Genomic DNA, 24,820 nt, shown 5'->3' with positions numbered 1-24,820 from the left:
TGTGACATGAGAGGGGGGCTTTCAGGGGCTTTCTAGCACAAGATAAGCACCTGCCGGTATTCAGGATGAGGTTTGGAGGAAGCGGATAGGCTTGTCAGGGATAGGCTGCTGGGACCTGCATTTTGGCTTCAGGAGTCTTTCCCTTCCTCCCATCCCCCTGTAGTACTTGTCTGGTGATATGGTAGCTGGAGAAAGCTTGCTCTTTTTTTTTTTTTTAAATCCTCAGTGTAAGTATACATGTAGCCTGTGGCATACAGAAGAGAGAAGATAGGAGAAAGCTGGGCATGGGGCTCTGTGTGCATGCTCAGAGTCGAGGGTGATTTTTTAAATTTTTTTTTTCTTCCACAATTGAGATTTTATGCTGCAGCTGCACTGTAGATTGGGAAGGTTTTCTTCATCATTGCTTGAGGAAAAGTGAAGAGGAGAAGTGGTAAGATAGCTAGTGTTAAGGGTGAGCACTGCGTAATGACACGGTCCCAGGTTTCTGATGCCTGGCAGATGTTAAGCCGTTTAAAGGAGGAGTTAAGCCATTTAAAATGAGAACAGCTTGCCAGCCTGTTGTGGCAGAGAAGCTGTTTCTGGAGGAGGTGAATGAGGAGCCCTCTAATTCTGTTTGGTATCGTGCTGAGGTCCTGGAGGTGCAAAAGGAGCTTGGAGAAGCTGGAAAGCAGATGATGGGTTTGTATTGTGCCATACTGGTAGAGTCTAACAGCAAGGCTTAGCTCAGTCATTAGAGGTGGCCAGGTTTTCAGGAGGGCCAGGTGCTAGGACCTCTAGGTCAGTAGGTCTGTGCTGAAGAGCTGTGTGATGTGCTTCAGATCCTGGACAATTACCATGGTGTCTCCAACCTCCCTTTAAGGGCAGGCGTAAAGAAAGATCATCAAGTCCTCAAATGAACTTGTACTTCCCCGTCAGTCTTGTTACAGATTTGGTTATGCTGTGGTGAAGGCTGTGCTGCTTCTATTGGATGAGCTGCTTGTGGCAAAAGATTGAAGTTAGATGCATCTGGTAGCAAGATCTGTAATAATTCAGCCATAACGTCATTATTTTAGCCATAATAATGTTAATTATTAATAATAATATTAACCATATTTGTTGCCTTAGCGTGGTTGTCATTCTTTGCCCCTTCATGAGGCTCAGGTCTTCAGAAATCCTGCTGTCTGTCCCGTTCGGTAGACGAGTAGGGCCGCCTGGTCTGCTTAAGCATGTGAAACCTGTAGAAAGATGTTCAGTGTTCGTGCAGGTGATTTTTCTTTCCAGTATGTAGTGAAAATAGCTAGAGTCAAAGCTGGTGACCTGGGGCCTGTTCCGTGATGCACTTACATGGGAAATGTGTAGGAGGGGTGGTGGAAGGTGCACTCTTTTAATTTTAAAAGTTTTGGTTTTTTTTCCCCCCCCTACCTTTTTATTGCTAAGGTCTGTAGCTCGTGTCTTGTGGAACCATCACCTGTAGAAGCAGTAGCTGGGAAAACTTACCAGATGTTCTTGGCAGGATAACTGTGACCTCTTTCTGAAAAATGTTAATCTCCCTAAAGTTGTCCCTGGTTTCATCAGCGCGGGTTGAGTGGCTGTAACACGCTCCATTTTGAGTTGTACCTAAAGCTTTCCTGGAGATCTTGGCTGGTTCAGAGCAGCTACCTGCTTGTTTTAAATGGATTTCCTGCAGGGAGCTCATTGAACCGACGCTTGAGTTCATTTCTGTAGACAGCTCAAAGTGGTTAGTTGCGAACTGCAAGCTGGCACAGTTTGCTGACTGCACGTCTCGAAAATTACCTTAGTCCAGCAGCTGAGCTATGCCGTTGTGTTTAAAGCTTCTACTCTCTCCGATTTCTGTACGTGCTGCTGATCACGGATAAGGTCTGGGTTTGGGACCTCACCATCCCCATTGGAACGTGGTACCTTGTCTTTGCTGTTGGTGTTACCACGTGGTGGGAATTTCAAGGCATTCTGCATCCTGTTTTCTCAGGTACTAGTTAATGAAATTTACTGACGGCGGCAGGTAATTTGAAGGTGGAGAAAATAGTCTTCCTGTAGTTTGAGGACAATTGATGGTTTTAGATTGAAGTTGTATGTGTGAGCAGAATTTTGTATAGATGCATTTGTGTAAATGGAAAATGAGTCTGTTCAATCAACATTTGGAAAAAAAAAATGGAGTAGCCGTGTTAATTCACCATTTGTCGTGGCAAAATGAGCTGAAACCTCAAATGGGATGGCCAGCATCCACCTTACTTGAATCATAAGGGAATCACTGTAGGAATTCTAGATTGCTGAGTTGGGTTTGGAAGCAAGTCACGTGAGAGTCTGTCTTTGGAGGAGTTAAAAATGGTACATATGTCCAGTGCACCCTGTCGCAATTCTGAGATTCTTACATGGTATTTTCTCTGTTTGTCAGGCTGATTCGGAGGAGGATGTGGAAGAGCATCCACAAGAGCAAAGGTAAGCAAAACTCAAATGAAAACAAGAGAGTGGAAGCTCGTTTTGGTTTTTGCTTTAGGAAATACTGAAGTGTAATTGGGCAGACTACTAAAAATGATTTTTTTCTGCTGCATATTAGATTTTCATTACTTGTGGCTTACGATTTTTTCAACTAATTTTAATATTAATTTGTTAGCAAAACCAGAAAATAGTGCGCAGCATATGCAAGACTGAAGTGCCCTCCTGCATCTCTTTCTCCTTATTCTATCTCTAAGCTGCATTTGCTTTTCATTGCTTTTACATAAAAAATTCTGTGTTTATTAATTCTGCTTTATTGTGTATTTTGTAATTAATTTCTTTAAACAAGAGGACAATTTTATGTTCCAAAATTTGCCAACGTAAGTAGTCTTGGAGCGTTAATGTGTACCAAGGTGGGGAGAGAGGTAAAGAAGATTTAAAGCCAAAGGCTTATTAACGTGTTGCTGTGGAACAATAAATATCCTGCCTTATTTCTAGAAATCAGAAAAATAATAAAACTCTTAAGAACTTTAGCCTCAACTCTGCTGTTTCTGTTAATATCAGACCTCCTCTATTTTGAAGGGTTGGGTAAATAGCATCACAGATTATTTTTTAAATACACATTTTGTTTCCTCCGAGCGTCCAGATTAAAATGCTTGGACATCTACCAGTGAAACACTTCCTTCCTTTGGTATGTGTTAATGTGGGTACAGCTTTCAGTGCCGTGCCAGCCAGAAAGATCACAAGACTTAAACATGTGTAACGCCACCGTGCTCTGACGGCTGCAGTTAGCCAGAAATGCTTTTCGCATTTATCTCCCATCTTTGCCCTTAGCTTGGGTTTGAGAGCGAACAGATAGGATAAAACACCGGCCTTGCTGGGAGCTGGCAGAAGGGGTAAGCCTGGGGGCGGGAGGGGGTGGTTGTGACGGGTCTGTCCTGCACTGCAACGCTTCTTCGCGTGGCTCTTCCCCCTCTTTCTGCCCCATTGGGAGCCTTCTCGTCCGAACCCAGCGTCACAGTGGGGCTCCTGTGCCTCGTCTCCGTGGGAAGGATGAAGATGGTACAGAATATAGAAGCAGGACGGGAGAATTACTGCTGCCTATGACAGCTGGTACTGACGGCTTGTGCTTACCCATGTCCCCCAATTCCTACCTGCATAGGGGATTTTTTTTTTTTCTTCCTCCCCTTGCAAAAAGAGGGGTAAACTATTGAAAGCTGGCATTTTCCCTGCACAAATACAGAACTTCCTGATTTTCAGCTGGTGACTATCATGGTTTTGATGCAAAATTTTCACTGCGTGCCTGAGCATGCTCTCTTTATTGAGAAGTAGTCAGAAGACAGCAGTCTCAAATGCTGTGCTTAAGGTGGTTTCTGAGATTTTCGTTAGTAGGCAGAGATACATAGTTTAGGGACGAAAAAAATCTCTACCTGCCTATTTTTCTCTGGAGGTGGATGGAGTAACTGGCTACTATGGCAATAATAAAAATATTATTGAAAGATAAATAGTCCTTGCGACTCAGCTAGGACATAGGAAAAGGTGGTTTGACTTTTTTTTGGTCATTCAGGTGCTTAAAGATTTTTCCAGTAATTACTCATTTCCAAAAATGAACTTGTTTTCTGAAAGTAAAGTTTATAAGGTTCACTTGCATGGATGGAAACACCCTTCTATTGTCATAGTGAAATGCTTCAGGAAACTTGCCTAAACAGACACTGGTTTGTGTGCATCTTTTAAACTGTTTTGGTTTACTGCAGTATGTAAACACTGATCTGTGCGTGCTCTGTATACTGAAGGAATGTTATAGTGTAGATTTTATGAAGAAGACCTAGCAAAGGTATGTTAGAAAGACGTAGGATTTATTAGTTTCTTTCCAGGTTAACTTTCATTCCCTTGGCTTGTATTGCTATATGGTGAAATCATGGGGATTTCCTTTTCCTGTAGCAGCAAAACCTGAGAGCTTGCAGCATCTCCATCTCGTTGTCTGCCAGCGTGTCCTAGGGAAATCAGCTAAAGCTACTGAAATTTGATGTGAAGCTCCTGGAGGCAAAGCACCTTAAAGTAGCGGTATGAACAGAAGTTAATGGAGGTAGAGAATTCAAAATTTTCCCCCGAGCTGAAGAAAGTAGAGAGAGTTCACCATCTTGGGGCGTAAAGGAGAAAGTCTCTTCCCAAAACATTGTTTTATTCAATTTTTAATTCTAGGTTAATGGGCTCTCTTGGGAGCTTGCTAACCTACTTTAAAAAAAAAAAGTATTAACAGTCTGTTAACTGACTTCCTGTGCATGTGCAACACAGGATCTTCCATTTGGGGTGGGCTTCTTGGTTTGCTGTTGTTTTTGTGGCAAGTGCACAAGGGGGATGGATGTAGTCTCAATATTTGTGCCTTAGGTTTAGCTTTAACAAATACAGACGTTTGCATGGAGGCAAAAGGACATTGCCAAAATAGCAATTTTTGTAAAGAGCTATTTCGGAGGTGAATGAGAAATGGTTGATTTGGAGGTCCATGGGTTTGCAGCTGCCCTGAGTGAGAAAAAGGTAATTAGCAACTCCTTAATTTCCAGCCTACGATTCCTGCCTTTCTGATTGCTTGGATGCTACCACAGGTTGCTTTCCGCTGTTTTGTGTCTCTCTGGGTCAGACTCTGAAAGAAGAAATGCTGGACAGTAGATACTTGAGTTGCTGGATGTACTGCTTCAGGCCACAGTCTCTGACAGAATTAAAGCCACATGTATTTGAACTAGCCTATTAAAAAAGCTTCAGGTTTCCTTAAAAAGCTGTTTCTTATATTTGAAAGTCAGCAGTAAAAAGATGCCTTCCAGAACAACTTTAGTTCAGGAAGTTTTGTTAGAAGAAAGTCAATGACAGGTGTTGACAGAAAGTGGTGGGGTTTTTTTGCGGGGGTGGGTTTTTTGGCTTTTTTTTTCCCTTCATGCTGGTGAGTGTTCACTTGTCACAGCTGGCAGTAGCAAATTTTGAAGATTCAGGTGCTTGCTTTTTTATTATACTTTCGCTAAAGCAGCAGAATAAGTCAAATGCAGAAGTCTGGCACAGGTAAAGGGACAATATTGTTAGGGGATGTGCACAAATTATGCTATCAAGATTTTTTGCTTTCCACTTCAAGGAAGTAGACGTTGGACTACCAAAAGAAAAAATAAATTTTCACATGTATGACATTCTTAGTCCTTAGTTTTGAGGATCTGGAGGCCTGGAGAAAGGCCTTTGAGGATCCAGTTTCCCAGCTGACATGTTAAAGAACACTTGCACCAGAACAAACTGCTGTACTCAAGACGTGGAGCATGTGCTCTTAGTGTGTGACGTGCATTAATAGTCCACGAGAAAGGAAAGCCATACAATGCTAAGAGTATGGTGTGTCATTAGCGAGTCAGAGGACATTTTCCAGCCGTTACCTGTGACAGTTAGGGCATATTTTGCTTTGAGTAGATCAGTATCAACTGCTAGGAAAATCCGCAGTGGGATGCAGTTAGCTCAGTCAAGCGTTTCTGTGGAACCTTTGCCTTTGATCGCTGGGAGAGCGTTTGACCCCGTGGGCTGGGGCTGCGGGGGCAGGAGCTGGTGTCAGCTCCCGGTGGGTTCCCGCGAGGGTGGTAGTGCCGCCCCGCGAGTGACGGCTGGTGCCCGGCACTTTGGCCTCTCCTGGCTCCCAAGTGGGATTACTCCTAATCCTGTGATTTTTGCTGTGCCTGTGAAATAGTGCTCCAGGCCTGGAAGAGAAATTGGAAGGTAAAGGTAGCAGGGGAGTAGCTTACTAGTTGCTTGAGAGACAACAAAGCAGTTAAGGTGCACGGACTGCAGAATTACTCGGGGGTTTCGCAGATACTTCAGAGATGTAGTTACAACGTTTGCTTCAGGAAAAATCCCGAGTGGCTGGGGGGAATGAGCCTGCTTCACATTGCGAGGTTGTACGTGGCAGCTTCTCCCTGGCCACAACTTCATCTCGTCTCCAGTGAGGAGGCACAGGTGAGTCTGGCGCTGTGGGTGGACTGTTAAGACGCTTCAGAGGTGGCTCATCCTTCAAAAAAGCCTGTGGTCTTAGTGCCATGATTTCTGACAGTCCAGTTCTTGGAAAGTAATGGCATGGGACTGGTGTACCAGATAACTAGCTTGGGTGTGTGGTGGCTAAGCCAGGAAAAGAAAGACTGAAAAACAGGTTAGGATCAACTGGATTTCTTTTTCTTTCTGCCTTTTCTTACTGGAAAGAATAAAAATTGATTTTGTGCCAGAAGAAATGTCCAAATATTAAAAAAAACATTGTTTTATGTTGTGTTTACTTTTGAACATCTTTATTAAAGTCAAACTGGGTATCCATTGAGAAAGCGTTTCAAAATGAAAAGCTGAAAAGTAGTTTTTAGAGTGTCAGTGAGTACTTAAACTGTTTGAAAGGAACAATCCTAAAACAATATTTTCAGCCTAAGCTTGTATCGAGTACCACTAATTATTTAGATTGTCATTAAACTTACCCGCCGAAAGTATTTGAAAAATTACGTGAAGACTTTTTCCTAGGATATACACTTGGTCCTAACTTGTAATATCAAGTGTTGCTTTTATTAAGTTTTTAATAGTTTTTAAAATTTTTTTACAAAAGAAGCAGAAATCTGTGTGTGTATTAAAGAAGAAAAAAGCTGCATTTCTTGGGAAAAAGCTTTTTAGTCACCATTAATGCACTTGCATAAAGCAACACATTTCTACAGTATGCACAGAATGGGTGTTTTTACTGGGTTGCAGCAAAAACTGCTTCGATATTGGTTAACTTTTGTTTTTAATTGATAAGTCATTGCTGTTGTATCCTACTTACAATTTCACCAAATCACCAAGGGATTACTGATTTTAAGTTTTACTGGATGCCTAAAGAAATGAAATTTACTTACATAGTCCTTAGAAGAAAAGGAGTGGAAATGAGATGCACGCACCTACACGTTACGTTTGGGTGAAAATCCCTAAGGAAGCACCTGTAGGGAACACAGAGGATAATGTGAAGCTAGAATAAAAAAAGCTTACTGAAGAAAATTGCTAGAAGGTCAACAAAGTTGGAGGATCTCTTGTAGATGAAGAAATAGATAGTTCCTTCCAAACCAATCAGTGTTACTCTTCCTCTCCTTCCTTACACTTCTGCCAGGCACAGCCAGGGTGGCAGGCTGAACTCCTGCTGCTTTAATCTTTTATCTCTGTTTTATGTGTTGTAATTCATTCACTGATGAACTTTGCTTTGCTGAACTTTGTATTAAATGCTGTTGGGGACAGCTGTGCCCTCGTGTGCATTGCTTCTTCCAAAATATTGGTCCTTTTGCAAAATTATGTTGCTTGTCTGCCAATACAGGGAGTAAAAAACCTGTTTTGTTTTGTTTTTTTTCCTGGGACATTGCATGCCAGAGCTGTGTGCTAGCAAGTGAGTCAGCTGTCCATTTAGTTTTTTGTTTCTAAGTTGCTTTCAGACATTTCTGAAATGAGGGTAGCAGCCTCGGCCAGCTGTACTGTTTCATACTGGACTGAGGAGCTAATGCTATGGCTTTTTGGGATCTGGAGTTAATGGCAAACGAGACACAGTCCTGCTCCGTTTTGCAAAGAGCTGTCAAACTTCTTTCCTCAGCGTGGGTCCTGATTGACTGTAACAGAAATATTTTAAAGGTGATGTGTGGCCAGATTTAATTACTCTTTGACATCCTGTTGCAATCCCACTCATCGTCAAAATCTTTTCTGCTTCCATTGAAAAAACCCCGCTGGCATGTATGCATTTCCCTCGCCGTTGTGGGCCCTCGTGGGCTGGAAGATGCCCATGGTCAGATCAGTGACATTTGATCTGTATGTCGGCTTATACCCTGGCCTAAAATGGACTTTCTCATCTATGGGTGACGATTTGACTTTGAGAAATGAAGACAATCTTGGTGTGGTAATTGAGAATTGGCACTTGTGCTTTCATATGGCTCATGCTGCCTTGAAAGGCCACGCGGGCTGTCTTTACCCTGCTTTCTATACTGGTAGAAATAGCAGGCGGTGTCAGTCTCCTCCCAGCTGGGGCTGTCAGGTTATTGTTTGCACAGGGATTAGCGTATGTGAAGAAGCTGTATTTGTGGCTGCGTGCTACTGGAGTAAACTTTCTCACATGTAATGACCTGTTTTAAACGGACAAATAAACTGCGCTTTACATTGCGTGTCTCGTATCTTTCTTCTGTTAATAATTTCTCCTCTTTCTTTTCCCACTTTCTGAGCTTTCTCTCTCTTCTGCAGATCTCTTGTGTACCTTTTTATGGCATCTCTTCTTTTTTTTTAGTTTCTGTCCGGGCCATGCCTGAAACGGTTGCAGTTTCTGTACTGCAAGAGGAAGAGGCTGTCTCGCCCTGTCTGTTGCCCCGCTGCTCTCCCCTGCCTTGTGCAGCCCTACAAGTTGTGTCAGAAGACTCCTCTGGATTAAAAGCCCTTCTTTGTTTTATTTTTGCCAGGTTAACATTTACCTGTGATCGTTCTCTGATGGCTTTCCCTGTTGCTTTCTGTGGCAGCGTCAGCTGAGAATGTGCACGAAGGTGCTCCCAGGGTCTCTTCCTCCGGCTGTGCGGGATGGGTGCCGGACCCGACGCCGGAGCCGTGTGCGGCAGCGCGGCTCACTGCAGGACAGCATCTCTGTTGGCTCCTCCCCAGCTGCTCCCGGGGAGGCCTGACCCTGTCTCGGTGCGGCTCCGGTCCGGACCTCGTGGCGTCTTCCTGCTCTTTCCTTGGTCTGCCTGTCCCTGCTCTTCTTCCACCTGCCTTCTGGCCTGCTGCGGGGTGGGTGGTTGCGTGGTGGTACTCGTGCCACGGCTGACTCTCTGCTCCCTTACCTCCTGCAGCGCAGGAGGAGCTGGGGAGGAGCCCAGCCAAATCTGCTGCTCTGCTCACTGCTGGTGAGGCAGATGAGCAGGTTAGACCCCAGAAGCGTGGGGCTGAGAGGGAGAGCATCTTGTCGTATGTTGGGAGTAATGCCTTATCAAATCAGTGGCTGTCGGGTAGGAGGAGAGTCAGGCATTTGCATCAGTGTGATGGATAGCCTTGGAGGCAGTTGATGGATTTTGGGTGGATGGTGTGGAGAATCACACAACCTGCCACTGTATGGAAAGTTGAAGGCAATTGCACGCACACGTACATCATTTGTTGTGCACAGCTTTAATTTTTTTCAGGTTCTTGGTAAACCCCTGTAGCCTTACGCTTTGGGACAGAGTCCACCCAGAATGCACGGTCTTCAGAGTTAGGACAATCCTGATCTGAGCAGGTGGGACAAGGGCATACGGTGTCTTATTTGCCATTCTGTGTTTGTTTCAGTACTGGCTGCAAAGCTATGCCGGAGCAGGGACAGATCTCGTGGTGGCACAGGCTGTTGGTATAGTCATTCAGCAAACACACGGGGAGGGTCAGCTCTTAATGCCAAGCAGCCGCATGCTGCGAGCGCTCTGCAAGTCTGCTCTCGAACATGGCATTTTTCTTGTTAAACTTAACCTGCCTTGTTTTGTGAAAGGGGATGTTAGGATACATTTTTTATGTTTAGAGAAGAGACGAGAAAAAAAAAGAAAAGCAAAAGCAAACAACGGCTGTTGCATGTTTGTCCTTGTCGTAATCATTGTAAACTTAGTGTCCTCTTAGCCCATACGTGCTGCTTCTATAATGTAAGTAGTTCAGAATAGGAACTCCCTTCTTACGCGTCTACTTTTACATCTTAATATACTAATAATGAACTTCAGATGTGTGTTAATCCTGGGCTAATCCTTCTGATTTATGGGCAGTGGGCCACAAAAGATTTAGCTTTATATCTATACATTTATTATTAATAAATTATTTTTATTTCCCTAATAGCTGCTTCTTAGTTGCCCTTAAGAGGGTTTAATTTGCAGTAATTTTAATTTTACCATTATGCAGTTAAACGATAGATATCCGGAATAATAGACCAACGTCAGCAATCTGAAAATTGACACCTTATATGCATTTAGTTTCATGGTTTTTCTCCTGCTGCAGATTGACAAAGTGTCACAAAATAGAAAAAACCACAACAACAGCTTGCTCACTTTCAGGAATTTGCAGACAGTCCACCAAGCACGCTGGCTTGATTTTTATAAGCTGAGTATAAAGTTACCTGAAATAATCTGATGCGGTGTAATAAAGTGCTATAGGCAATGCTGTTACCTGCCTCTCATCGTCCTAGAGACTCAAAGGTAACACAGGCCTAGCTTATAATGCCTCATGTATTTTTATTCAACTAGGAAGTGTGCTCAGGGAAAGCTGCGCTCCCGCCCGGGCGGTGGCTCTGAGTGCATGGCTTGTGGGCAAGTAGGTGAAGGAGCCTTTCCAGAAACTTTGGCATTTCCCATAGTAATACAAGTAAAAACATGGACAGGAAAACAAAGCAAATAGCTCATCTGTACCACTTCCACAATAGCTCATCTGTACCACAAATTCAAGGCTAAGTTTTAAAATATATCTTAGTTACATTGTTTTAAGCATCATTTTTTATCCACTTCTTCTTTGGAAGGAGACTTTTTCTTGGCGGTGGTTATTGCAGAATGACCAACTCCTCTCTTCATCAGGACAAAATGGTCCTGTCCACTTCAGGGAGAAGAAAAGTGTATCAAATATTATACTTGCATGTGACAACGGTGTGTATTAACTCTTTTGCAGAGTTCTGAGTACTCACTGCAAATACTTCCTTTATATTTGTAGAAGAGTTTGCTTTAATCAAATAAGCTAATCGCCTAGGAGAGACACGTGGTCAGTATGAGTAATTCAGGTGTCTGCTTGTCCTCTCAGGGACCCGCCATTCTATGTTATGTCCAGGCTGCCACCTGAGATAAGGAAGACAGAGGGCAAAGCTGGCTGTGTTAATAGTCACATTATCTTCCTCTCCACCTCCTGCCCCCAAAGCGGTGTACAAATAAAGCTGCATTTTTTTTTTGTCTTGGTAATTTTTAGAAAGTGCAATGGAAATATAATTAGGTAAGGACAACTCAGGATATTTTTTTATGTATGTGTGTACAAAACAGACCTTGCTTTCTGTAGAACAAATGGACTTTATATAAATTTTAAACACAGGAATTCCTCAATCAAAAACAATCACCATGAAGAATTTTTTTTTTTTCCTCAGAATTATGAGGAAAAGGAGAGAGAAGGGAAAAAGTTTCCCAAGAGGAGGGTGAGAAGTAGCCCTCTGTTCTTGTTTTTGGTGGAGTTCTCGTCCTCTGATAGCCTCTTGTCTGCTTCAAGATACTGTTGCAGTACCTAGTGAGCCGTAGTCAATGCTTTACCATCTCACCCACCTGGATACCAGAACTCCACAGATGTCAAAATTAAGAAATTTGAACTGCAATTTGTTACTGCCTGATAAAAGCCAACTTCTACTTGAAAACTTCGTGAAGACATGAAGAAGCTGTAAGGACTTGGAAGTGAAAAGAAGAAAGTTAAGACTGTGTATCACGTTCAGTGCTGTTGAAAGCACGGGCTCTGTTGTCTCTGGTTCATGGTTTTGTTGCGTTTCAGTTAGAAGTTGGGCTTTCTGAGCAAGAAGTTATTTTGTTAAAATGTTTGTTCGCAACAGCTTCTTAAGGAAACATGAGAAATGCAGGAAACAACTCACTATTTTTTAAGCCTAGAAACTGTTCTTTCGGATGATGGGATGGTGACATTTGCAGTAATGTAGCTGAGCTTGCATTGTAAAAGTTGCTTTGCAGTCCTAAGATTTGAAACGGGTCTGGCCTTTGGAGGTGCTTGTTTTTCAATAGGATGATAATTTGACACACTTCAAAATGCCTGGGAAGACTTTCAGAAATCTGAATAATATATATGAAGAAGAAAAAGTGACCTTAAGTCACAAGTTGTCCTGACATACATTCTCACTATTTCTTTTGCATGTATAAATCATTACATATTGCTTTCCAATTTTTTTAATTGCTGTTCATTGTTTTAATGTTTCTCTCTGGGACCTAGTTATTTTCTTTGAGAGACTGAAGCATAATGCCATTGTCACATATCTCTGCACCCCTGTCCCAAAAAAAAAATTAACTTTGAATTAAATAGGCAGTCTCAGCTTTACAAAGTAGATAAAGTCTAGTTCGTAATCTGCTTATCTTAGTTTCTGCTACTATCTGCCTTGTTGGTAGCACATATATATTTATCTCTTGAGTGGGAATTTCCCAGCTTTTTTAAATATGTGTGAATGCTGATACCTGATCTAGTGGAAAGTTAATAATATCTCCTTTTTTTTTTTTTTTTTTTTACTGTTCTTTGTTCTTCTCTATGCCCCCTGAATGCTGCCATGTTCTTACAGCCCTGTTTCCCCTCCTGATTTACTGGAGGGCTTCTCCCGGTCACCCGTGTGGTAGGTATATACTTGAAACGCTTTTGCGAGTCCTAAGAGAGGGTCCAAAATGGGATTGTTGCACAGACTCTCAGATTTCCAGAAGTTCTAGAGACTGGCTTTGAGTCACTGCAAGTGCTGCCATCAACTGCACTCTTCTTTCTGACAGTGTTTGGGAAGCAGTGGATCCAAATGTTAATACTTAACATTTTTTTAAGTTTGTTTGCGTACCGAGGTCTTGACCTTTCCTGTGAAGCTGCTTCAATTATTTCTGTGATTTCTGATTATCAAAATTAAGCCTCAAAAAAAGGCCACCTGGCATCCTCCTTCCTGCTGGTGCTCTTTCCCCTGTGAGGACTTCCGAAGAGTTCCTCCATGGCCAGCATGTGGGTTTGGTGGGATCAGGCAACTCTTTACAGTCCTTCAGCTGTAGGTATTTGTTTCTTATCAGTGAGAACAGAAACGGGTTCAGCAGTCGTGTCAAACCGAAATTGGGCCATATGAATACAGATGTATGTGCTTGAATGCCATCTCCTGGCATTTAGGACACTGGTCCACGTTTGTCAGAGCAGTGTGTTGCGCTGCCGTTGGGAATATACTTGGAACAAAGAGGGACTTTGGAGACAACTTTGACTCTGAGCCAGCAGTCTCAGTGTGATGTGTTTAGCACTGGAGAGAGAAAAAACAGATGCATGCTTGTTTTTGTATTATTTGTGAGGAGAATCCTTTGTATGGTTTCCAAGGTCTTGAGGTTCCTGTATATTGTGCTGCCTTTTAACTCCATTGCTGTAGAGCGCTCGGATGAGAGGTGCAGTTTCCACAAGCAATTGGAAATGCACGTGTGCTGTTTTTTAAGGCTCTCGGACCTCCTCGGTGCTCTGTGTCAGAAAGCCAAAGCAAAGTCCACCATGTTCTCGAGGCTTTTCTTGGTGGGAATATCTAAATGCTGTTAATTACTCATCTGTTACAGGCTGGGGTCTATGGGTCCATTTCACTCCGTTTGAAACCCATCTTCACGTACACTGTAGTGTTAGCCATCGTCGTTGCACAACAGAGCTGAATCCTGAGAGTTGTAGGATAAAAAGCAAAACTGGTTGAATTTTACTGAATTGTCTGACAATACAGTAGTTTTATTTTCTTTGAGGATAAATTGCAGTGATTCATTAAAAAAAAGTTGGTTACGTTTGGTAGAAGATAAAAGCTGTAATTTTAAAGTTTAAAGTAATTATACGTCGTGACTGCTCCTACTGAGGCACTGCTTAGAGTATGAAGATGTACATTGCATGAAATTTCAGAGTTGTACATACTAGATGTCATCCTGAAAGATCTGGTTGCCTTTGCAGGAATTAATGCAAAAATTACTGTGTGGAGTTGTTTGCTCTCTACTTGAAAAGTGGAACAGTCTAACAAATATTATTAGAAGCGTCTGAAATATAAAAGGTTTGTGTTTCTACTTTAGGACTCTACCAAAGTTACTGGTAATTGACTGCCACCACCCGCAGGGCTGGGCACGCATGGTTTCGGTGCCCTCTGGGCATCGGGCACCAGCTCCTGGCCGAAGCAATGCCATAGCAGGTCGGCTCCCGCACTGCGCACTAGCCGCAAATCCGGAGCGTTTCGGAGTAGTGATGCTATCCGAGTATTAATGAGTACTGCCCAGCGTCGCGGTTGCACCGGTGTCTTGATATTAAACCTCTGGTTGGAGAGGCAGTGGGATTTGCTGCGGGATGTGGGAGGAGGAGGGGTGGTTTTCTTTCCCCTCATTAAGTGCCCGCTGTCTGGCTGGGTACCTGGCGGTACTCATATTGCAACAAACTACACTGCAAGGTTGCACTGAGTGCTGTTTTTTCCCCTTTTCGTCCCCTCTGGGCTCATCGGACCCTTGTCCCAGCACATCTCTCTCCAGAGAAGCTGCTGTGAGCCCCGTGGATGCAGCAGCCTGGTCCCACTCCCTGATGGGAAGCCAGAGCCTGAGGGGCCGCGCATCTGAGGAGAAGGAGGTGGCAGCAAGGCAGCGGCTAAGTGGGAAAACCAGGAGTGTTGCTGAGGCCATGAGGCTATTTTGCAGTATTGTTGCCCTGGAATTACAGCATTGTGCGGTATCCCGTATGCTTACAGTGCCATCATGGCATCTGTGCGTTGCCCATCTGTTGCTTGAAAGCAGGTCATCGTAGAGGGTATGGCGGTGGTCAGGTTGCACCAGTCGTGATGATAAATGTGTTTCAAAGCAACAGAAGAGCTGTAAGGACTGCAGCCAGGCAAGGTTCACCTGCCCCGTGACCTGGAGCTGGCCCTCGGTGGCAAGCAGGATCCCTCCCCACCGCCAGTATGTGGTCTTGTCTGTGGGGAAGCTCCCTCCCCCGGCACCTGCGCAGTGGTGGAGGAATAATTTCGGGACAGAGCCTTAGATGTTGGAAGGCTGGTCGCCTCCAACTCCTTCTGCAATGGGAGAGAAACAGGTTTCACCAGAGAACGGTCAAGCTGCTTTGAATCGCCCTGGGAAGCAGGGCGTTTTTCCCAGTCCTTCAGAGGGAGGGGGAATGACAGGTTCCCTAATTTCGGAGCCCGGGGTGAGGGAGTGCTCATATCCCCCCGAGCTCTCTTGCCTCCGCTGCTTCCCCTGCCGCGTGCAGCTTCCCCTTGCCGCGGAGGGCAAGGCGGCAGGTGAAGGTGCAGTAACTTTTTCAAACCCCCAGCATTTCTGACTGGCACAACGAGCCTGGCCTGGCCTCTCTGCTCAGATTTTCATACAAGTTCAGAGGCTTGAGACGCCTGGCCGCGGTCTGCGTTGTTCTGGGGCAGAGGCTGAGGCTGGCAGTCTCCACCTCGGGTACCGCCGGACTTTCTGCTGCAGAAGCAAGGGGCACCCGTGCAACTGCCGGACTTTTCTCGGTGAGTGGTGCGAGCCCGGGAGAGCTGCTTCACATGCCGCCTGTCTGCTTCGGTGCACAGGGCGCTTGTCTTCAGCCTGCTGCCTCTTACTGAAGCTCAGAGCAGCGTGTTGGTTAGGGCGAAACCCTACCGAAACAGGACGCTGCCATCCACGCATGGTCGCCCGGCTGGGGAGAGAGAGGCTGGGCAGCTGGTGAGACGTCTTGCCTAACGCGGTGCCGGAAACCGCTCAGATGCGATGCTGAACCTGTCTGGGCTGGAATTTGGCAACGGGGGAAGGATGGGGTGTAATTGCCAGAGAGGCAGGGGGCAAGTGTGGTACAAGAGAAAAAGTGACTAAAGAGATTGTGGAGATTAAAAAAAAAAAAAAAAAGGTGCCCCTGAAAAAAATGCAAAGTGAACAAAGATACTGGTAGGAAGGGAAAAATGAAAGCTCGCTTATTTCAAGTGATAGGCAAAACTGATAAGGGACAACAGCAGATTTCAATCTAACCATGAAAGGAAGGATGCACAATAGCAAAAGGGAAGTGAAAAGAGAGAAAGAAGGGAGCGACTGATTCATAACTGCTTGCACCTTGTGTAACCACCACCTCCGTTTATGTAAAATGATTTTAAGGGTCCATGCAAACCAGAATCAAGTCTCTGCACTCTGGCTGGCAGAAGTGTGCAACAGTCCTGCTGCACACTCATTTAATGTCAGCTATTACACAGGGTACAAAGCAGTCAGCAAGTCAGACCTCATAGTGACATTGTAGGTCACCTCTTACATTTTGCCTGCATACATACTTTTTGTGCTGAATTACGTTGTCCTATCTACTGAAGTTGTGGGTTGACCTGAACACAGAGGTGATGAATATGCTAACCATATATAAGCATAAATCGTGTAATTCCTGTTTTTTTAAAATGAGACTTGAACAACAAGGAGCACCGCGCTGCCCTTGGGAAGTGAGCAGCCATGTAATATTGTAGAGTAAGTTTTGCAGTTCCTTATCGTGTTGTGGATTTAACGTGCCTGCGTAGTTTTTGTGCCTGCCTGCTAGTGCTGTGCGCCATGTGCATTGCTGGTTTGTGTCCAAATCTTGATTCTTGGCAACTGGAGGAGGGTAGGGAGTTGAAGGGCCTGTACTTGACCAACTCCTTGACCCGTGCTTTACGTGCTTTGTTGCTATTAACTGCCTTTCTTCAATAGCTATTGTCTGATTTCTGTCTTGGTGTGTTCTGTCTTTTATTCGAGTCCTTTGCCGCCAGCCTGCTGCCTACAACCCGCGAGGTGCCTGCTGCCTGCTTAGGTATTTCTGTGGCCTGTTGCTGACCCAGTTTCTGCAGCGTTTAAACTGCCCTTTTGAAAAGGGGGCATTTCTGGTCTTTGTGAGCGTTCCCAGTGTTGCTGGGATAATGTGGCTGATCCCGCAGATGCGGGTAGTCACTTTAAAACAAACACCCCCCCTACCCCAGTCCCCAGGCTTTCACTCTCGGAATTTTTTTTTTCCTCTTTGTAAATAAATACAGTTGTTAATGCTTTCTAGTCATCGAAGCGGTGGGCTGTGTTTTGGTGGATGATTTGTTCTTGGAATAATTACTAAAGTGTTTGCTGTGCAGGGAGGGGAGGGCAGTGCGCAGCCATAAAGAGCGTATATTTCCAGATTTTTAGTTGAAGACCTTCGCTTTTGTTCCCAAACTGAGGAAGCTCATTTGGGACTTGGAGAACTGCAAGCTGCCCGATGTCTGTCGTGGCTTTGTCATGGGGTCTGGCTTGGAGGCTAGGTCCTGCTGGGCGTGAGCACTGGATTGGGGACAATGACACTCGATTTGAACGTTTGCACCTTTTTTTATTTTCCCTTTATCCACTGAAATTTTACAGGCTGCGGAAAGGGAAGGTGAGGTGTCAAAAACGTCATGTTGTGGTAGCTGCAAATCCATGTGCTACCTACTGCTCACCCTGGTTTGGGGCAGCACCTCACGTTTCCTTATTCCCTCTGTCTTTTTGCCATACTCCTGCCAAAAGCCATGTCTTCCATTTTGAAACAATCAGAGATCTGTCTTACAAAGCCTTGTTGCTCCTTTTTTTAGTGTAAAATACTGCCGTGGAGTGACACGACGAAGCCTGTTCAGAGGCTGAATGCGCTCGCCAAGCTTGGTTTCGTGCACTTAGGTCACGCGTGGGTCCGTGCTTTCCAATGCGCCCGTCGGGAGGGGCAAAGTTCCCCGTGCGGGACCTGCTGCTATGCCCCCCAGCTGCCCCTCTGCCCGCGAGCAGCCCCGCTGGCTTCAGCGGGAGTTTGCGCAGGTCCCCGCGGGTTCCCACGTGGGACCGTGACATTTACTTGCTCGTTATCTTGCAGAGGAAGGAGCGTCGAGAGATGTACGGCCAAACTCGGTTAAATACGCCTTTGGGCTGCAGAGAGATCTTTGGCCTGTCGAAGGAGCTTTTCCTCCCTCGGGCAGCGTGAGAAGCTCCGTATCGGATAGGTTAATGTGTGGAGCGTGCAGAAGCAAAGTGCATCCTTTCTTGCAGTGGAAGCGCACCTCTGGTTTGAGGCTTGTTAAGAAACTAAAAATAGCGTTACCGATTCTTTGCCCTTGGTTTCACAGGTGAAAATTTCAAGTTGGTGAACTCCGATTAGCTTCTTAGCTTTGAAATAAAGGAGGAAACGCAAGAATCTGGGGGAGGTGGAGTCTTAATATAGTACTTGATTGCAAGTACTTTTTTTTTAACTGACGCAAAATAATCAAAAGTTGACTTCCTGCTATTTTTTTCAGCTCATTTTTCTCTTCTTCCTTCCCCCACCAGCTATCCTGCTGAAGGAAACAAATGTTAACTTGTTGGCTCAAGGTGCCCCTTGCTGGAAATCGGAGCTCTAGAGGTTAACGTGCCAGCCGTAACATACCTGAGGTTTTTTTGGTGGTACACATTTTGTTAATAAACCTGTGAAACAGGGTGTGTTTCATATGGTTCTGCTTTGTTTAATAGCAGAAGGTTGCAGCATTTTGTACGTCAGAAGAATTGGCTCAGAGCATATGCTGTGCATTGGCTTCAACAGATCCCAGATGTTTTGTAAGGACCTGGTAATTTCTGCAATAAGTGTTGTAACTACTAATCCTGGTAATGCCAAAATTTTTGAATTTTTGCCAGTTTGAATTCTCTGGTATAAATTTTTTCATATCTGTGTTTTCTTTAACAAGGTAATCTAACAAAGTATAAATACATGGTAGTACTTAGGAGTAGGTCACAAATACACTGTGAGAGTGCTTCCTTTTATTAATAGCACTAAATCATGGAGCTGTCTTTTCATTTTGCATACCACAACCCAGGGCGCCGAGTGACACAAGACAGGCGCGCGCAGCAAGCTGCCCTTTTCAAAAGGGGCAGCCGGGGGAATTCGGCAGGCTGTCTGCGTGGTGTCCTGCCACCGAAGGGGATTACTGACTTTAGGTGAGAAAGTGGAAATGATCCGATGCTGTGGAGGGTTCCCCTGTTCTTTTTCTGCCTGCAGGAGGGAAGTGTAACTGGAGTTTTGTATGGGGAGTTGGAAAAGAAAAGCTTTTACTTTAAGAGTAGGTATATATGACTGGACTATTGAAGTGTATAGGTGAAGATGAAAATGCGCAGTGCAATCAGTTAATAAAATATGAATGAACAATAAGTAGTCTTCAGATTTTTTTATCGTTATTGTAACTTTAAAAGGTTCTTCGTAAGAAAAAAGTTCCGTGTTTTTCTGGAGAAAATACACGTCCCGTCTAGTAAACAATACTACGCATCACATCTGTAAAATGGCATGGATCCAGTAGGGTACTGCACCAGAACAAAAAGCTTTGTCAAGCGACACAGAAACATTTGGAGGGGCACTAAAGTGGATTTAATACACCCCAACTGGGAGGGGTGGAAAACGAGAACAAGAGAGTGATGCTCCTGTGAGATGGAGGTGTTTGATTTTGGGCCGAAGCTACTTTTTTGGTGTTGGTTAGTGACTTATCTTTAACTCTTCCGCCTTAAGATTTGGTAGTGGCCCTGGGGGTGTGGGAGAGTAGCTTTGTTCCCCTGCTCGACGCAGGACTGTGCAATCACAGCTTCACCCTGCAGCACCATGCTTAAAGTACCTTTAAGAAAAGCGTAGCCTTGCTCCTTCTCTTTATGTTTCTTCTTTGCATCATGTTTTCAGAGTCATATAATATGGCTTGTGAAAATACTGTTCAGTGATACGAAAAATTAGATATCCCTAGAGAGCCTAATGTATGTAGTTTAAATTCTGGGTAGTTTGCAAATGCTTCAGAAAGTCTTGTATGAAGTTTCATCTGTTAGAGAAGAGAATTAAGATTTTAGTAAGTCTGGCAATCAATAGCAGCGATAGTTTTTCTCCTTGTAAAACTGAAACATAGCACTGAGAAAGCTGGTCTTGATGTGTTACTCAAGCAAATGTTTGGTAAAAGGATTTTGAAAGAGGTGCATGTATTTAAGTCTTCGAGAGGGACTTCCTCAGTGTCTTACCCATTTGTAAACTAATTTACTGCCTAATGCGTCTAAACTGTATATTGTAGTGTTTGCTTTTCCACAGTAGTAGCCTTTGAAGCTATCTGGTAAAGTACTGTGTAGATAACTTGTATGATTTTCCATATTGAACCCATTTTGGTTGTCCATCTTCATACGTTGGCTTAAACAAGGAATGGTGTAGGATGTTTGTAGGTAAATTACTATGCTTGACAGTTGGTGCTCAAAGATTATACTTTGTTTTTAAAGATTTGGGCTGAAATCCACAAAAGAGAAGAAATGCAAAGGCCAGGCTGATGTTTTCCACTGTTGGGTCAAACTTGGATTTTGCAGCTTTAGGAGACGTGAACTTACCATGGCTTCTTTTCAGGGCAAGTGGTATCAGGTGCATTGTCCAGACCAAAGGGAATAAATTAAGAGCAGAAATTTTTTTTTTTTAAGTCCTAAGCCTGAGTTTTCTTGTGTTTGCTTAGTTTCCTTTTTAGGTAATATTATTTTTTTCTGTTTCAGCAGAAAAAAGGGGAGGGGATTTTTAGTACTTAACAGGTTCTGTGTAAAGGTTTCCTATGGGCCTCGATCTACCATGCAAATCTGTGCCTTAGCTGTCCTACAGGCCTGTACTCTCATTATAAAAAGAAACTAAAAGGCTTGGATTGATGCAGAAACAGCAAAAGGCAGCTCTTGTAGGAAGATTAGCACTCTTCATTGCTGTAGGAAGATTATCACTCTTAATTATTAAGCAGGTCAAGCTTATCAGCGACCACAGAGCTCTTTCATGCATTTCGCCAAACTGTTCTAACTTAAAATGGTTTCTGTCAAGATGGAAATTTTTGGCTGCGGCTGTAATTAGAAAAAGGAAATGGTTGGGTGCAATGATATTTGACAAGAATGCAACTTCCTATTGCCGTGAGCTCTGCAGCCCCACTCTGCTTCCTGCCGATGCCTCCCCCTTCGCTCGAGGCAGGAGCCAGATCCCCCGAGCCGGAGAAATACTGCATTGCCCCGGCACGTGGAAGGGAAAGGCTTGGAGGGTTGCTGCTGGATTGGCAGAGGTTGGCCCTTTGCTCTTCAGCCCAGGAAGATTTTTTGAGTAAAATTTTGTGTGCTTGATGAATTTTTATTTTAATGGTAAAAACAGAATTGCAATTGATACATTAAAAAGGCAAGGTCTGTTTTCACTTGGATCTCTTCTTTCTATACTGCTAATTGTCCTGTAGACATTCGGCAGGATCAGAAAACAAGTTCATTGTTATTTTTAGGGAATTAATTTAGTTGAGGCAGGTGTGATAGAACCGGTATTTGTGTCTTCCGGAATATCTGTCTCTTCCTTTGTTAGATTCCTAATTATGTTAGTACAGGACTATGCTTAAAAACAGCCCTGGCCACTAAAATCTTCTGCCATGGTTTCGCTGTTGCAAGGACGGAATTAAATACTTTACTACCTAGTAAGTAAAAATAAACGTGCTCTCTGTAGGTACAAGGCAGGTGGGTTTGTGGGCTGTCTTCTGCCTTTCCTGAGGTTCTTTCATCCTACCTCTTTCACAGGGTCATGCTGTGAAATTTGACTGCTTTCAGTAAAAGGCTTTGAAAACTGTGGGTAGGGAACGATCATTTAAATTTCATGGTATTTCAGTGCAAGGCTTGCAGTTAGTGCTTTGCTGTTAGCCGGAGAAGGCAGCGTGCTGACGCCGTGGAAGCCTTTTCTCCTGGTACTTCTCCGTGCGCTCTTTCTCTAGGCTTCATGTTTTCACAGTGTCTGAAAAAGGCTCTGAGCAGCACTTCTCCACCTGAAAATGTTTCATTTTCGCTTTAGAGACTCTGGGCAGGAGCTGGGATAAACAGCATGGTCTTCCGGAGGTGTGGAGTCTCATAGCTCCTCTTGAAGTGATTTCGAGTTGAGAGTTGAGCAGCGTTCTTCAAAAAGCAGCCATTTATTTACACGTGTAAAGTAGGCCAGGGTGCGTTCAGGTTTGACTGCCTTTCTTAATGCTTGTTAAGTAAGTTAGATAGGCAAAAGTTAACATCTCAGAAATTATTTGTGATCTTAGCATCATTTTTTGAAGAACAAACCTGGGTTATGCAGGCAGTTTAAAGGGTTTTGGGGTTTTTTTTGGAGGGTTTGGCAACTACAAGGTAAGCAAATTACTTGAAAAAAGTGAACTTGGCTGAAAAGCTTTGAGGTTTAAAAAGGAAAAAAAAATAGCATGAGCTGCTTTGTGTGCCTTTGGGATTTGTGTTTTTATTTTGCATACTCATGGGCTAGAAGCATTCTTTAAAAAGACATGAAATGCAGTATTTTCTCATAACCCCAGAAGTCCAGGACCCGGTAATCCAAGATAAAACTTCAAGAATGCCAAGGCTTCTCATGGAGCCAAAAGTGTTTGTTATATTAGGCAAGTGACTCTTTTAATTTGTTTTGGGAAGAACTAAAAAAAAAAGTAAACTTTGTCATTTCTGCGATTTTAACAGTTTAACAGAAGATTGCTGATTTCTTAAAAAAAGTTAAATTGTAAAGAAGCTTAAAGAAAAGAAAGGCAAACTAAAGATTTTATTTCAGAGCAGTTATTGTTGTCTTAAGTACTTGGAGATTGCCTGATGAAATATTGCAAAATGAACAGGCAATTGTTAAATTATACGAAGCAAAAAGGAAAATGAAGGTGGATGTTCTGCTTGCCAGGATATTTGGGATTTGCTGGCAGTGGTAGAGATGCTTCAGAGGAAAATGTTTGATGTGCATTTTGAACTAGTGGGCCCCATACACTCATCCAAAACAAATAGCTTAGATATTTCTCAGCCTAGCTGAAACAAGACTCCTTTTTTTTTTTTGTGTCCACAAGTAGTTGCAGGTTCAGCTTAGGCCACATGGGTGCCTGATTTGCATGCCCAATTCACTGATAAGCCACTTATTGTTCTCTCAGGTCTGTGCTTGGGGGTTTCTAGGGATTTATATACCTTTTAAAATTTCTGCCTTTTTTTTTTTCCCCCTGCTCAAGCAGACTGTCTGTCCAAGACGCCTGAAAAATTCAGGGTCCCCCTGGACCATCTCTAGAGAGCATTGGTTGTTGCTTGAAATCTGGGTGGCTAAAGGATTTTGAAAGAAGAGGTCTCAGACAACAATTTCAAATGAACGCAAGTCATTGTGAATTAATTTCTTAATTTAGTACAGATTTCAGTTATTTCAGAAGTTGAGGACTGATTTATGGGAGGGAATAATTCTGTTCTGCTGTTAAACACGCTTTATTGTGCTGCTGCTGCTAAAGACAAACCACAGGCACATCTGGAGAAGAAAGCCTTTTCTTTTCACCAGGATGCTCGCTATAGCGCTTCGTGCCTCACTGCTCATCATCTCCACTGGATTTCTTCGCGAGTCTTATTTTTATTGCGGTCCGCATTTAACTTCTTTGGACATTTTTCAAGGAGACTGTTTGGGTGTGAGGGTAGGGAGAAAAGCCAATTTTTTTATCTGTGTCCTTGCATTTACATCCCGTTGAGAAATGCAACTTTGTAAGTGCTATACTGTGAGTTTGATCATTGCAATTTTGTTGTAGTTTTGTAATAAATATAACTGAAGCACTGCTGGCTTAGGTAACTATTCTGCGAAGGGTTTGTATGAACATTATTGCAAAATTTTATAGGAAGAGGGAGCACAGGCAGCGAGAGAAGAGAAGGTTACCCAGAAAGACAACTAATGACAGTGGAAACACAGGGCCAGAGGAGGGGAGCTGAGGAGGCTGCTCGCAGTGGCTGAAGGAGGGCGATGCACACGGGGCCGCGTGGAAGTAACGGAGAGCGGTTTGTGCTATACACACGGAGCTAGGCTGACATATCTCTTTATCTCAGTACTGTTTAAAATAAACTGTCAGCCCATTGAAACTTCGGTGAGCAGGTCTTGGCTATACAGTGCTTTGCCAACTTCAGGAGTTTAAAAAAAAAAAAAAAAGAAAAAGGTTGCTAGACCTGTCTGCCCCCTAAAATCATGACTTTGGCCGTAAATGATGGGATTTGGTTTTAGAGAGATTCTCGTCCATTTCACTGGTTTATTTTGGTTTAGGTCCCCTCTCCTATTTTCCTGTAGCCAAAACGTGTAAAATAGCAGGCATGCATGCACACGTATTTGATGGGTAACACCGTTTTGGCCTTTCCTGCTTTCCGCAGTCTAGGATTCGATCCCTGATGTACGTAGCGTAGTTCAGAGAAAAAAATGACTGCTCTTCTTCCAGAAGCAGCACAGCTCTCTGGTAAAGCATGTAAGTGAATTCCTAACGATGGGTTGCCAATCCCCAAGCATTCAGAAGCAGTGAGTCAGTCCTCCCCCTCTTCCCTAAACAATGCAGTGCTAAAAATACCAGAGTTTTTTGCCTTCTAGGTTTCCAGTGTTTAAAATTCACATTTTTGTTCTTCTACCTGCTGGATGTTTTTTTTATTTAAAAAAAAAAAATCTCCACAGACTGGTTCGTGTGTTATCACCCGAGTCTTATGTAGGTGTGAGGCTTCAGGAGAAGTCCTGTAAGTCTCCAGAGCCGAGGTGGCCAGCATGGCAGGGCTGAGGCCATGGGGAGCCCTGCTTCTCCAGGTGCTGCCCATAGAGCTTGCCCGTGAGCTGTATCGTTGCAAGGTAAACTTATTTTTTGATTTCTGATGACTCTTTCTGCTTCTAGGAAAAAAATTAAGTTTGGTTACAA

The 24,820-nt window shown here is 43.7% G+C and overlaps 1 protein-coding gene across 11 annotated transcripts in view; it reads left to right on the top strand.

The window, feature by feature from the left end:
* The window catches only part of TMEM131L (transmembrane 131 like), an 83,064-nt gene that overhangs the window by 5,579 nt on the left and 52,665 nt on the right, over positions 1-24,820 (top strand). For all 11 annotated transcript variants that reach the window (XR_012673537.1, XR_012673538.1, XR_012673539.1 and 8 more), the window contains one exon: positions 2,393-2,436. Coding sequence is in view for 6 of the 11 variants with exons in the window: in XM_075149458.1 (XP_075005559.1) it covers positions 2,393-2,436 (44 nt within the window). In the remaining 5 variants the exon portion in view is untranslated. Of the gene's footprint in view, positions 1-2,392; positions 2,437-24,820 lie in introns of those variants that run through there.

Source organism: Calonectris borealis, chromosome 4 (assembly GCF_964195595.1).
Source record: "Calonectris borealis chromosome 4, bCalBor7.hap1.2, whole genome shotgun sequence".
NCBI lineage: Eukaryota > Metazoa > Chordata > Aves > Procellariiformes > Procellariidae > Calonectris > Calonectris borealis.
Note: the sequence above shows the minus strand (reverse complement) of the source record. Positions and strands in the feature narration are given on the sequence as shown.